The 13,632-nt window shown below is 40.9% G+C and overlaps 4 protein-coding genes across 8 annotated transcripts; 2 read left to right on the top strand and 2 right to left on the bottom strand.

Annotated features, from left to right (window-relative positions):
• Positions 1–2,965: 2,965 nt before the first annotated feature.
• LOC143906177 (TBC1 domain family member 13) lies at positions 2,966–6,205 on the bottom strand. The gene is made up of 10 exons (XM_077422049.1): positions 5,896–6,205; positions 5,746–5,819; positions 5,442–5,570; positions 5,186–5,342; positions 4,938–5,091; positions 4,449–4,647; positions 4,167–4,368; positions 3,950–4,072; positions 3,817–3,874; positions 2,966–3,705 (listed from the first exon to the last, which is right to left on the bottom strand). Exons 1-10 carry the CDS (start codon positions 5,913–5,915, stop codon positions 3,637–3,639), a joined length of 1,185 nt encoding a protein of 394 aa, XP_077278175.1. The 5' UTR covers positions 5,916–6,205; the 3' UTR covers positions 2,966–3,636.
• A 12-nt stretch (positions 6,206–6,217) lies between these two features.
• Pez (protein tyrosine phosphatase non-receptor pez) lies at positions 6,218–9,826 on the top strand. 2 transcript variants are annotated; one of them, XM_077422047.1, is made up of 7 exons: positions 6,218–6,642; positions 6,887–7,252; positions 7,342–7,510; positions 7,588–7,749; positions 7,841–7,929; positions 8,023–8,215; positions 8,304–9,826. In XM_077422047.1, exons 2-7 carry the CDS (start codon positions 6,906–6,908, stop codon positions 8,631–8,633), a joined length of 1,290 nt encoding a protein of 429 aa, XP_077278173.1. In that variant the 5' UTR covers positions 6,218–6,642; positions 6,887–6,905; the 3' UTR covers positions 8,634–9,826. The 2 variants fall into 2 exon arrangements, with proteins under 2 accessions (XP_077278173.1, XP_077278174.1); XM_077422048.1 differs by having other exon boundaries at positions 6,642–6,779.
• Positions 9,817–11,615, bottom strand: Uros1 (Uroporphyrinogen III synthase 1). Of its 4 annotated transcripts, none has more exons than XM_077422051.1 (3): positions 11,236–11,615; positions 10,730–10,977; positions 9,817–10,662 (listed from the first exon to the last, which is right to left on the bottom strand). In XM_077422051.1, the coding sequence occupies exons 2-3, from the start codon at positions 10,929–10,931 to the stop codon at positions 10,049–10,051; spliced, it is 816 nt and encodes a 271-aa protein (XP_077278177.1). In that variant the 5' UTR covers positions 10,932–10,977; positions 11,236–11,615; the 3' UTR covers positions 9,817–10,048. The 4 variants fall into 4 exon arrangements, with proteins under 4 accessions (XP_077278177.1, XP_077278178.1, XP_077278179.1 ...); XM_077422052.1 differs by having other exon boundaries at positions 11,308–11,615; XM_077422053.1 differs by having other exon boundaries at positions 11,353–11,615.
• Positions 11,616–11,891: 276 nt separating this feature from the next.
• Rpl17 (ribosomal protein L17) lies at positions 11,892–13,350 on the top strand. Its single transcript, XM_077422056.1, has 5 exons — positions 11,892–11,964; positions 12,217–12,303; positions 12,411–12,570; positions 12,896–13,066; positions 13,156–13,350. Exons 2-5 carry the CDS (start codon positions 12,223–12,225, stop codon positions 13,299–13,301), a joined length of 558 nt encoding a protein of 185 aa, XP_077278182.1. The 5' UTR covers positions 11,892–11,964; positions 12,217–12,222; the 3' UTR covers positions 13,302–13,350.
• The last annotated feature ends 282 nt before the right edge of the window (positions 13,351–13,632 follow it).

The raw sequence follows: 13,632 nt of genomic DNA, 5'->3' as shown, positions 1-13,632 counted from the left end.
ATCAGGCTTACAACACAGTTCCCGTTGGAGTAGTAAAATCCCCTCCCTCCCCCTAATTAAATCAATTCGATTTAACTTAGATGCTAAGCATCTAAAAATAACTATATAGAATAATATATTGCGAAAAATATAAAAATGACTTCAAACAGGGTTCGAACTTGGAACCTCCCTCGTTCCGTGAAGGGTACACGTATTATGTTGCATTTACATTGTTGAGTAGGAACTCTGATGGAAAAATGTCTCAGAATTTTTCATGTTATTAATCAGAATGTCTAGACAAATTTTCAGATTTCCTCAGAATGATTAGAACTTATCAGATTTTTTTTTATACATACTGGAACATTTTTCCCGAACCGGAACAGGAAACTGAGACAATAATAATAAAATATTTCAGATTTTTCCCACCAACACATCTTTGTGAAAATCTGAATAAATATGAGAAAACCTGAAAATCCTTATCTAATTATTTCTGAAAATATCTGAGAAATTTTATATTTTTTCAGAATTTTTCGTAAGTTTTTCAATTCTTATACTGAGAAAATATGAGAAATTTTGTTCACACCATCAGGGAAATCACAACTTGCATGTAAGTTGCAGTTATAATTTCTTCGTATTTGCCGGGCGCAGTCAAAACAGCTCGAATAAAGAATAAGCTATGCAATCGTCGGAAGACGCATAGAGACGCTGAGATTTTTCGGACGCTGGGAGACTCGAGAGCTTTTCACGTTTCAGCGAGAGCGAGACGCGAGATGGATCGGCGGTATTCCCTCTCGCGATTCCCAAGTCCGTATTAGGTCGCGCACGAATCTATCATATCCCGAAAGGCGTGCCGCAGCCCTCCTTTGAGAGGTCAGGATCCATCAATCCAAGCTGTATGCAGGCGCACCGGGACCACCGCTGGGAACGCTGGCGAACAATCTGCCGAGTCATCCTCGGCCGATCGTGTGGCACATTCGTCAACCCCGTGGCTCCGTGTGTCACCTCCTCGAGCTGACGTGGGAGAAGTCCGGTAACCCGCGTGTATTCGACACAAATCCGAGGCCCGCGCCCAATGGCGTAGCCAACCCTCGCGTGGAACTCCACCTCGCAATCGTACGTCGAATAAGAGCATCAGTTACATTACGTCTATGTTATAATGTCACAATCAACAATGCATAAACGTAATATAGCACATTGTTGAAATTATAATATAGATAGGGGGTAAACGCGGTACAGTTGTTGGTCACTCTACAATGATTGGCCTGTGGCCACATCTTAAAAAATTAAAGATTATAAAGAAATAGGCTATATATATTAAAATGTTTTTAATTATAAACACAAAAATATTATAATTATTAATTTTTCTTATAATTATAAAAACACTTTAATAGTATTTCTTTATAATCTTTAATTTTTTTTAAGTGGCCAATCATTATATAGAGTGGCCAACAACTGCACTGTTTACCCCTATAATATAACTAATGCTCTGTGACGATTGGGATATACTTCCATATTTCCCACGCTTTTAAAAAAGCGTCAATCGCAATTAACGGACGGTATTTTTGGTAGATTATTTAGACGCCTCTCTATTATTTTTTTCCGTGTCGCTCATAAACGGAATACAGTGTAATCACCGAGAATTGCTTTCATTTCGGACTGGGTTTTACCTTAATAAGAAGAACTCGAGGGTCTATCCTCGACCTCTGATGAATCCCCGACGTCGCGTCGTCCCGACTACCAGGAGGCAGCCGTCTGAAGTCTCCCCCCGGCGCGTATATCCTTTAACGATCGCATCAACGATCATAAAATCCGCGATCTCTGATTAGCCGAGAGGCAGCGACGAGAGGGATGGCCGAGGTAAATTTCGAGCTTCCGACCCTAATGACGACGGGCGCGTTTACGGTAGGTATATCCACTCTGTCGCCTAGTTTTTGTGCGGTTTTATACAACTTGCCCGCTGCTCCTGGATCCTCTTCGTTAAGCCCTGATTGCCATCAGGTGGCTATTGCGGTCGCCCTACTTGTCGTCCGCGCGCATCAAAAGATGAACACGCTTCTTCCGATATTGGAGAACACTCGCAGCGCCGATGCTTTTGCCTTGGATTCTAGCCAAGTATCGATACTCGGCTAGAGTGAGGGTCGAAGAAAGGGGTATCCTCCGTCTCCAAAACGCGACGATGATTTGCGGGCTCGATCGGGGGACGGGGCCCGACCGCCGTCGCCAAGCCTAGCTCGGACGGGCCCCCGCGCGCGAACTGAGATTATAAATCAGGTAATCAACCGCCATAAAAGTCCACCCACACGAGCGCGGGTGCTTTTTCTCCGGGACCTCGCGCGACTTTTATACACGGTATTCGGATCGCGCCCATCCTCGAAATCACGAGATACGGCAGCGATTCGCCACGCCGGGGGTCCGGGCCGCGACGACTGGATGTCCCCCAACAAAGCGTGTGTCGGTGGTCGTTGGTGATAAAGAGGAAGGCCGGTCGTACCGCGGCCTCTGTAATTTTCTATGCTGTTTACACGCAAAGATATCATTTTGCGTTATTTTTAATTTCGCGATATAAAGGGATATAAGCTTTCATAGTTTATGCACGACACATTTTCTTTTCTCAGTTCTTCATTGTTCTTTGATAATAATTCCAGTCCATCTCTATCACGCTATTACGCGATCCGCGATGGAAATGTTCGCGTAGCTTCGGCGCGAGAATAACCAAGATGTATTCTGATTAATATTCCTGCCGTCGTTCGGGTCAATCATTCTACTCCGCAGAGAGTGAGACGAGATGAAATAAAATCTGGAAATTCGGTTTACTCTGCTAGGGAACGCGGTGGCTTTATTAATCCAATAATGATCTCGTCGCTCTCTCTCTTTCCCTCCCTCTCACTCTCTCTGGCTCTCTCGCGAGTAGAATATGAAGAACGCTCTGCTTCTATAAAGGCTCGAGTTGTCGTCGACCGCTTGCAAAGTAATCCAATTATAGAGATACGTATAGAATGGAACTGATAACGTTTCCCTTTATTTTATAAACATAGTTCGAACGGCGCGTTTTATTACAAAAATAAGATTACAAAATGTAATTTCTCCTCTTAACGTATCGTGTAATTATTATGGCGCATATAGATGGTACTAATCTATTGTGATGCGATTATTGCGAAATTCATATTGTATCGGACAATCGGGGGAAAGCTTAAATCAGATTTCCCTCTTCGACTTAACCCTCATCTTATCATTACCTGCCGTTTACGAAATGATTATCGTACCTCTTGTATAAATTTATACTTTGATACTCCTCAGCCAAACGTTACATTTCAATATTGTATGTATATATGTACACAAATACGCTTTAAATATATAAAAAAATTTAACACGTGGCAAAATGCTGTATATATAGATCTCGGTAATCGAGAGCGTGTATCAATATATACAACTGTTAAATATTTGATATAAGATCGGCTATCAGCTTGAACATCTACATGATATTATATTATAATTGATATTTTATTGCATTTCTTTCCTCGGGAATGACGAATGGTATATAAAATTACGCTTCACGATATATCACGCATGTGGTCGTAACTCGGGAGAAAGAAGAAAATGATACTCGACATGTCGAGAAATCATTGCATCCGTATTCTTAATTAATAATTTAAAAAATTACAAAGTCTTGCCTGCCAGGGCAGCGGCTTTAGAGAGCACAATCTGGATGTCCATCGAGGGAAAATTCTAGACATAGAACATATTATTTTTGACATAGCACCTTATATTCTAATAATAATAATAATAATAATACAAAATATAAACACACATATATGTGATAAAATATATATATCTCACCTGCAAGAGTTTAACGTTTGTAGCAAAATCGCCGGCCAATAACTGGTCCCTCAGTAATCTAAAAATGCATACACATGTGTTGAGAGAACAACAAAGATTATTGCTGAAAAAACGATAAAATTTGTTTACTCACAGGATCATGGCACAGCAGATATGTATGAGGAAATTGAATCTGTTCTCATCGGCAAACAAGGAATCCCATATCCTCATAACATCCGGCAAGGGAAACTCTTGCGAAAGGAGAAGCGTCAACCATCTTGTTCACAGCATGGGAATAATGATAACAATGAGAATTATAAATACTAATGACAATCATATCATTATACAATACGTGACGTCATATACTATACCTAAAGCTGTAATATTGCGGACATAGCTCTTGCTGATGTAGACGCAGCCAAACCTCGGGATCGTTAGCTCGTACTTGATTGGTCAGCTTACTCATCATCGAATTAATTCCAAATTCAGCCTCATCCAACGTCTTTATAAAGAAATCACGTATTTCGGCCATCAGATTAGTGAAACAGAAAAAAGTGTCTGCCTCGGCGTGTTCTACGAAACGAAAGATACATATATCGCTATCAGCTGATATCGTTTATGCATCTCAATCGCTCTCAAATCGTGATACACACTTCTCCATGTAGGATCCGGGTCGCAAGCGAATGCATGATATATAGGTCCGACTATCTCGTTCATTCCCTGCACGTAACCTTGGCCGGGATTCAATTTGGCGTATATAAAGAGTATTCTTTCCAAAACTTCCCAGTGTGCTTCACCACCTTCGGCCAATGGCGCGTAATCTTCCGTAGCCTTTCTGACGGAAACCGCTATCTAACAGATAAAATATATAATAATGTAGCGTGATAACGCGAGTTGTACCGTATCCGCAAAATGTTATGAAACTATCTCACTGACACACTGACTCTGTTTACAAGAGCAAAATACAAAAATATTAAAAGGACTTTTCAATACTATCTTAGATAGAACATATTACTTTACTTGCATCGTCTATAATACCTGCTGCTTTCCACGTCAACGTAAGGGCAAAGACAAGTAAAATCTATTAATAAATTTAACAAGGAAATTAGCGACGGAAGCTTTGATCGTTTGCAGTTTTTTACCTTGGTCACCCCTAAGCCTTTCCTTTCAACGTTCGCGCTTTTCAGAACCGTGTGCTGAACTCTGTGATGTAAACGCTGACCATTAGCGTTCACTATTTTCTGACATGGATAATCGGTGCCTTGTTGGAAAAATGATATGTCTGGACATAGCCGCCTGTGTAAGTAAAATTTATTTTGTCTCAATTTTCTGTTTTTATCAATGCTTCAGAAAGAAAGCTTTCAGTGTTTACACGATTCAATTTACTCACCTAACATCTTTATCAATCTGAAGTAGAACCTCGTTATCTTTAAAGTACGTTTGCCACTTGCTGTCTGGATTTAAATTGAGTGGATGATCGTGCAACGTCACGTCGACTCTTTCCTTGTCGTCGGCATTTGATTCTCCAGGATTAACAATGAGATCCTCTGCGAAAAATCGCCAAATACAAAAACGTCGTACACAAGTTTCAAAACTTCAGTCTAAATTATCTTCAGCGAACAAACGGTAACAAAGTATCCTCTCACCGATGAAGGTATTGTACAACTCCCTTTTGCGCTTCAGAGTCTCTAACCAACTGGACTTTGTCGGTGGCAGGTAGTTCAACAGCAGCTTCCAACACAGGGGCCTCAGGCCGCCAGGCTCGTCAGGTATGCCTGAAACAAGAAAAGCTGCGTCGAGAGAGGACCAACGAGAGAGAGAGAGAGAGAGAGAGAGAGAGAGAGAGAGAGAGAGAGAGAGAGAGAGCTCGTAAACAAGATATCAGATATCAGAATCGTCTCCGCGAATGAGTGGACGAAGCGGGGAGTCGATCTTACGTGGCGGACTCACCGTGGAAACATATTTTACTGAGGCTGGCCGTATCTATCTCGTCCGCGTCGAAAACGTCGTCGAACTCGGTCAATCTGCAATCAACCCACGGGTAAAACGAACGATCGAAACAGGCCGCAGGCGTCGCGCGCGCGCGAACACCTCACTTACTTCTTTCGCAGGATGCTCATTTTCCTCGCGCGTAGCCGTGGCACACGTGAGACACCGAGAGCGGGGATCCAGCGGCGTGGAATCTAACCGCGGCCTCTTATCAGCATTCGGTGGGCGGACGACGCAGCGGCTGCGGTAGCGCGGGCGGGCGGGCGGGCGGGCGCGATGCGGCGATATCCCTTTTTCTCATTATTGACAGCGGCACGTCGGCACGACGCGCGCGACGACCGCCATCGCTTTCGAATCGCTCCGCCAGACTGCCAGACTCACGACCAGCGACCAGCTGTAGCCGGCGGCGATGGCCATTGACTCCGACTACTCCGAGTACTCCGACGCGACGGTGGATGCGTATCGATGCCTCTCCCTCGGCCTCTCGATATCTCGGCATCGATGCTCGCCGCAGCCGGGGTGAAAGTATCGATACTCTCGCGCCGAGACAAGCAAAGCAAGCCGGAGCCCGGAGCCGCTGCTGGAGGCAGGAGCAAGCTTTCCCGTCGAACGCCGGGAAATACCATTATACCATTATATCGAGAAGGCGAAAAGTGGACCGCGAGGCCGAACGAGTGCTTCAAAGAGGAATTCGATGTTCCGTCTGATATCGGCTGATAGCAACTGATATGGATGCCGATAGCGGAGTCGCAAATTGCCAAAATGCACACGTATATCTCGCGTGCGTGACGTGACGTGCCTCGCCGAGTGGATGTTTACCCAGGGGAGTGATGAGTGTACGGTATTTTAAGACATCGGGTGAGTGTGCGCATTGCTTGAAACGTGTATCGTTATCTTGACTCGTTGTCACAACGCCAATCTGTTGTTGCGACGCTTCATTCGTAAATCGGAATCGTAACCCCACTTTGCCGTAACGCCGCGAAGTGATTATAATCGTTAGTTTCTCGGAATTTCTTAACCTATAAACCTGCTGTATCTTGAGACCTTCCTCGGATCGAATCACGTATTATGTGTTCATCTGCCGTATTTTTTTTTTTTTCAGCTACTTCGCAGCTGCCAAAATGCCATTCAAGTTCCACTTGAAGAAGAGCAGGCAGTACAACGTCGTGTCCAAGAATCAGTATGTGATCTGTGTCGAGTTGTTGGACGCCACTTCGATAGAATGCACCCTCGGTATCGACAGCGTTGGCCAGGAGTGCCTGGACAACGTGACGCAACGCTTGGGCCTGGGACAGCCCGAGTATTTTAGCCTGCGCTACGTTTGCCGCAGCACGTCGTCGCTTAGATGGGTAGACATGGACAAGCCTCTGAAGAGACAGCTTGAGAAAGAGGCTAAAAGCCTTACGCTTTATTTAAGAGTTATGTTCTATATCGTGGACGTACAGCTTATTCAGGACGAAATGACAAGGTTGGCTTTATCGTTTGCTCAAGTGAGATACAAGCCTCTTAGCAAATATGGGGAATATAATTTCGCGTGTCTCTCCGTTTCTTCCACAGATATCATTATTATCTTCAACTGAAGAATGACGTGCTGGAGAACAAGATACATTGCAATTACAGACAAGCTTGCGTGTTAGCGAGCTATTCTATGCAAGCCGAGTTTGGAAATTATAGCCCGGAGAGACATACCCTGGAATATTTCCAGCAGTGCACTTTCTTCCCAAATGTAACGCCAATTGTCAAAGCTGCGTTACTCTAATTGCAAATGTCGTACAGATCTAAATTTGATATTTCTATATTTAGGATGTAAGCAAAACGGACCCAGGCGGGCAAGATTCTCTTTTACACGCAGCAATATTCCAGTACAAGGGTTTTGTTAATATGACGCAAGCTACTGCGGAAGAGCTATATATTTCGCTTGCCGTGCAACTAGAGGGATACGGCACCGAAACGTTTACCGCCAAGGTATAAATAGCAGAGTATTGATGGTAGAGTAGCGTGATAACTGATTAATTCTTATTGCTTCAAATGTTGCAACTATGGAAATGTATTTCAGGATAACGGTAACAACAAAGTTATACTTGGAATTTCTATCAACGGAATTATGGTGGCCTATCCTAATACACAAGCAACGCAATGTTACAGGTTATTTTACTCTTTACTTTACTATGCGTGATTTTAGATGTGATCTAAAAATTATTGCGGCATATTAAAAATGAATTAATTTATACGTTGCAGGTGGAAAGACATCAATAATGTCATAAAAGAAAAGAAAACGTTTATAATAGAGTATAAATCGGAAGGAGCGAAGCAATTTGTATTTAACGAGTCGCGCGATACAAAATATATATGGAGATTATGCATAGCTCAACATCTATTTTATATACAGTATCAAGAACGCCATCCGCAAGAAAGATCTAGTGGCTGCTGTGTGCGTAAATTAACACTTATTTCGTTATACATTGAAATATGCACATATGGTATTTTATGTAATTAAAATTGTTAATGTATCATTTCAGGATCATGATACAAACGATTCTAGTGAGCAAGCAGTGTCCGTGAATTCGGATAACTTCGCACATCGGACATCGGACACGCCGCATACCCGGTGGACAAGCTATAACGATCTTTCGATACCGTCACCGTGTCCCGTTGTGTCTGTTTCATCAAGCGATATAAATAGCTTGCGCGCGTTATTACCGTCGTATAGACCGGCGCCCGATTACGAAACGGCGGTCCAAATGAAATATAACGGTGGAAACGCTTCTCAGCCTTATTATGCGAATCAGTCCGCGATAGTTGGCTCAGATATTTCGTGCCTGCTGGGTGTAAATCGTAATAGATATTAACCCTCCATTGCCCTCGTTCGCCAAACGAACGTCAGTACCCTCGTGTTAGCCCTGCGCCGCGCTTGTATGTTTGTCACTGTATTAAGGTGATATTGCCACATGGTTGTCTCAAATCAAGAGCCACTATTTCTAACATCCGTTAAACTCGAACCAACTATTAACTTTTCAGAATAGTCAATCGAAGTTGGCTATTTTGAAAGTTAACGGTCGATTAGAGATTAACAGACGTTGAAAATAGTGGCCCCAAGCAGTCTTGTAAGAACGAGAGGTTGAAACAACGATCGGTACATCAATCTAGTACAGTAAAACTTGCATTTGGCTACAGCAGTCGCATTGACTCGGAGTATTTGCTCTTGACATGAGTGCTGCGCATAGATATACGTTAGATATATACGTTAGTTTAGATTAGACTTTTCAAGTCTAGTCTAAAAATTATATCAACGAAATTTTGGAAAATAATTGTACAAATATAATCTAAAAGGTTGTAAATGAAAAATCAAAATGTTTCAGAGTTAACTTATATGCCACATCTATGTAATTGAAGAAATAAGATGTGATGTTAGCGCTCGCCTAACACGAGGGCAGTGGAGGGTTAAGTTTTAATGAAATACATAATCGGCTAATATTAAAAATTCTACTGATGTTTGTGATATACAAAATTTAGACTAACATGCAAAAAAAAGATCATGTATTATATATAATTCATAAATATTACATATAAAATATTTATAATTATATATAAATATATTTTTTTTATATCTAGATGTATTTGTAATTTATATAAAACGTGTATTAAATATATATTATATATATATATTTAAAAATATATATTATATATTTTATATTATTTTATTTCAAACGACTATAAAATATCTAATATTTTATTCACAAATATATACTATATTATTAAAATTACTAGCAATATAATATATGGATGTACGCACAAATTTGCAAGATTTGATGCTTTTTTATCAATGCAATTATTATACGTATGTTATAATCAGATTTTCTGAGTAAAAAGAATAAATGTAAGAAAAACACCCAGATATTAATCCCAGTCAAAATTATAATTATGAGAATTACATATATGTACATGTGTAGGCACAATTTTATTACATACATATCTTTACAGCTCTCTAGAATACTTATCCTTATTATATATATATATATATATATATGTATATATATATATATATATATATATATATATATATATATATATATATACATTATTTACACAATTATTATTAATAAACACCGCGCGCGTGAAAACTGGAGGAAAAAATTATTTAATTAAGAAAATCTTATTATGAAAAAAAAAATAATATTTGAAACATTTATATGCATTAAAATGTACGTGTTGCAAATATCAATATATTAAAATGTTGACAAGTTATGTTGACTAATACATATTTTCATGAAACATTCTCACTTAAATTTTCCATAGTCTCGGCAGCTCTGATCGCGTACATCAAAGCTACTGGTTCAGGCTTGTCTGCAGTGGCACACACATTGAAACCAGAATTAATTAACGCATCTCTCGTTACAGGTCCTATGGCTACCGCTTTTATATGTTTGATATTATAAAAATATCTCTTTAGTTGCGTTTTAATATGTTCCACTGTAGACGGACTGAAAAAAACAAATATCCTAGGACATTTGTCAATCATCTTTGGCAGCTCCTGCTCCAGCGTTTCGCTCTTTAACGTCCTATAAACCACGATCTTTTCGATTGGAATCCTATCTTCGACTATACAAGATATACTATCGCGCGCAATTTCACTGCACGGGTACAATAGTGGTTTTGAATCTTCCTTCATGTCAAGAACAATCTTCTCAGCCAGTCGCTTCGAATTACCGGAGTCGCTGCCCACGCAATGTAGCAAATTAAGTTGACTTCTCGCAAGAGAGTCCGTCGCGGGTCCTATGCAGTACGCTGGCATCTGTTTCCAATGATACAGGATACTAGGGTCTTCTTTTGCTGCCAGTGCAACAGCTTCCACCGTACGAGGACTCGTCAATATTAGACCTGCAATAATGTACATACAAGTAACATGTAAACTTAATCGTGTTAAAAGTAATACTATAGGTATTACCAGGTAACGTATTACCACTATATCCATCAGCTACTGACAGACACGCTCGCAGTTCCAAGACATTCACAAACTCGAATCTTAGAGTTTGTAAACATTCACAACTATAACCAGCCGATTCCAATGTTTCACGATATGTTTCCTGCCTGTCGCTCTTTTCGGACAATCCTTTGCACAGTACTACCATCTTGCCACTTCCGGCCATTAGATGGACAAAAGCGTGTTGCGTCAACGTGTGTCAACCTAAAATTCTGGCACAACAAGGAAGAAAAAGAAAAGTAATTCTGCCGTTAAAGTTAATCGCCGATTAAGATTGGAATTTGATCGAAATTCGCTCCAAAATATTTTATACTCCGATTTATGTGACGTATCTTTAAATTGTGCTTAAGATATTCTGCCAAACACGTGTCAAAAATTGTGATTGCATCATAATAAGAAATTGTTCAATCCTACTACAACCGCGATCTGCTATGCTATTGACAAGTCACCGTTGATGTTTGCTCGCATACCATCACATACTAATTGCGTGCACATGCAGGAAAAAAAGTGTTTCATTGATATATTTTCTTTCTCTTTGGTACCTATGTCTTTTATGTTAACGCTTCTAATGTTAGTGACATGCCTACACTTTTCTTTAATTAATTGGAGATCTATCTCAGATTGAGGCACAGTACTTGCACACAATGCACACTGTTGCACACTGTCACGAGACTCACGACTCACAAGAGTCACAAGCTTTCGATAGTTGTAAACATACTCGCGGCGTGCGTGTCGATAAAAAAATCGCAGGTTGCAAATTTAAAACAATCTCTTTGTGAAGTCGTATACGAAGACCTTCGAAGTGTTAAAAGTATATAAATTCATCCAGAAAATTTTAATTTAATTAATTTTAATTAATTTTGCACTACGCAGCTAACCGATGACGCAGTTATAAAATGAATATAATTTTTATGTGAAATTATTCGTATTTTGTATGAAGAGTCACAAAGTGTAATCGAAAGGATTTGACAGTCATTTGCCTAATTTAAATTGTAACAAATCTCGACCGAGTCGGGGTTCGGAGTTGCAATTTGCACAAATTGCAATCGACGCAATCGTGCCACGTCATGCACGTGCATAGGATCTAGGACCTCGCTTGATTTTCAGTTGGCGCCCCTGCACAGGAAGTGGAACACTAGGGAGGGAGGAGCGGACGGCCGGAGGAGACGGCTTTTCCTTTAAAGTCGTGGTCTCGAGAGGTACGTATCAGCCGATTTGTTGTCTTTTTCAAATCCGCTCGCATCTGGCTCATCGCCGAGATACTTGTTTCGCGAGAGACAATTTCTCGAGTAAGAGGTTTCGCGCGGCGACGCGGACGTGAAAGATATCGCGTCCGTTCGCGAGAATCGCCGCGAAATCGGGCGAGAAGCGCGGGGCATGACGCCGACAGGTCGGAGGCCGTCGCTGGTCTCGAAGAGAGTCTGTTGTGATCGGCATGTTTGTGTTTTCAGGACGCAATGGGTCGTTACTCCCACGAGCCGGTCAACCAGACCAAGTCGTGCAAAGCGCGCGGCTCCAATCTTCGCGTGCACTTCAAGGTAAGTGTGCTTGCCCTTCGAGGTGGTATAACTTCAAACGCGACATTTCCCTCTCGGAGATGTTTACAGCTACGTGGATACAATCCGTCGTCTCTCATGCGTTACAGAACACCCATGAGGCTGCGCGTGCTATCAAAAGTATGGCCCTGCGCAGGGCGCAGAAGTACCTGAAGAACGTCATCGAGCACAAGGAGTGCGTTCCTTTCCGCAGGTTCAACGGCGGCGTCGGCAGGTGCGCTCAAGCTAAACAGTTTGGCACCACGCAAGGTATGTCGGCACGCAATTTTTATGTATACCGTTTCTAATGTCCATTTCTACCAATGTAGATTAACTTTAATCTTGATTTATTTATTTTTTTATCTTTTTCTAATTCTTAGAACTGGAAAAAGATCAAACGTAAGTTAAACCGAGATTAAAGTTAATCTATATTGGTAGAAATGGACATAAGTCGATTTGTGGAAAACATTGACGATCAAAATTGAACTATCGGAAAGTTGGAATCTAACTGAATAAAATTTAACGTGAAATTTAAATTTTAGGTTTGTGACAGCTACTAATTACTAACTATATACTCTAATTACTTACTTTCTAGGTCGTTGGCCCAAAAAGTCTGCAGAATTTCTGCTGCAGCTTTTAAAGAACGCAGAGAGTAATGCTGATTACAGGGGACTTGACGTGGATCGTCTTGTAATCGAGCATATTCAAGTAAATCATGCGCCTTGTCTTCGTAGAAGAACATACAGAGCTCATGGTCGTATAAATCGTAAGTGTTTATAATTTTATAACAAGTTCCAATGCTTTAAAAGTGCATCTGGGTATAGCAGAGATGCTCAGACTTATAATTCTTTACAGCTTACATGAGCTCGCCATGTCACATTGAAGTGATACTGACAGAGAAGGAGGATGTTGTCGCGAAAGCTACAGAGGAAGAGCCGTCAAAAAAGAAACTTAGCAAAAAGAAGCTCGCTAGACAAAAGGAGAAGATGATGAGGGAATAATTTCATACCTTATATGGACGTATACCGTGAATATATCGTGAAAAATAGATTGCTTGGTCTCTTTAGTTTTACTTTCACGTCTTTTACATCCTATCCCGAACATCGTCAGATCAGCATATATACTGAAATGTATCATATTATAAATGAAATATGGATTTCCGAAACGGATTACTATTTACTTTATACTTCTTTATTCGTAATCTTCAACTTTTCAATTAATCTCATAAAATCGAGACGTATATGGGATTAAAATTGAATTTGGAACTCGCTGACTATGGCTGCGGTCCACTTGACGCTACAAATGCTTCAAAGCATTCCTCTTCTCTTTTCT

The sequence above is a fragment of the Temnothorax americanus genome, unplaced genomic scaffold (assembly GCF_048541705.1).
Source record: "Temnothorax americanus isolate GAGA-0224 unplaced genomic scaffold, ASM4854170v1 Scaffold7, whole genome shotgun sequence".
NCBI lineage: Eukaryota > Metazoa > Arthropoda > Insecta > Hymenoptera > Formicidae > Temnothorax > Temnothorax americanus.
The sequence above is the reverse complement of the archived record's forward strand: the minus strand, read 5'-3'. Positions and strand labels throughout refer to the sequence as shown.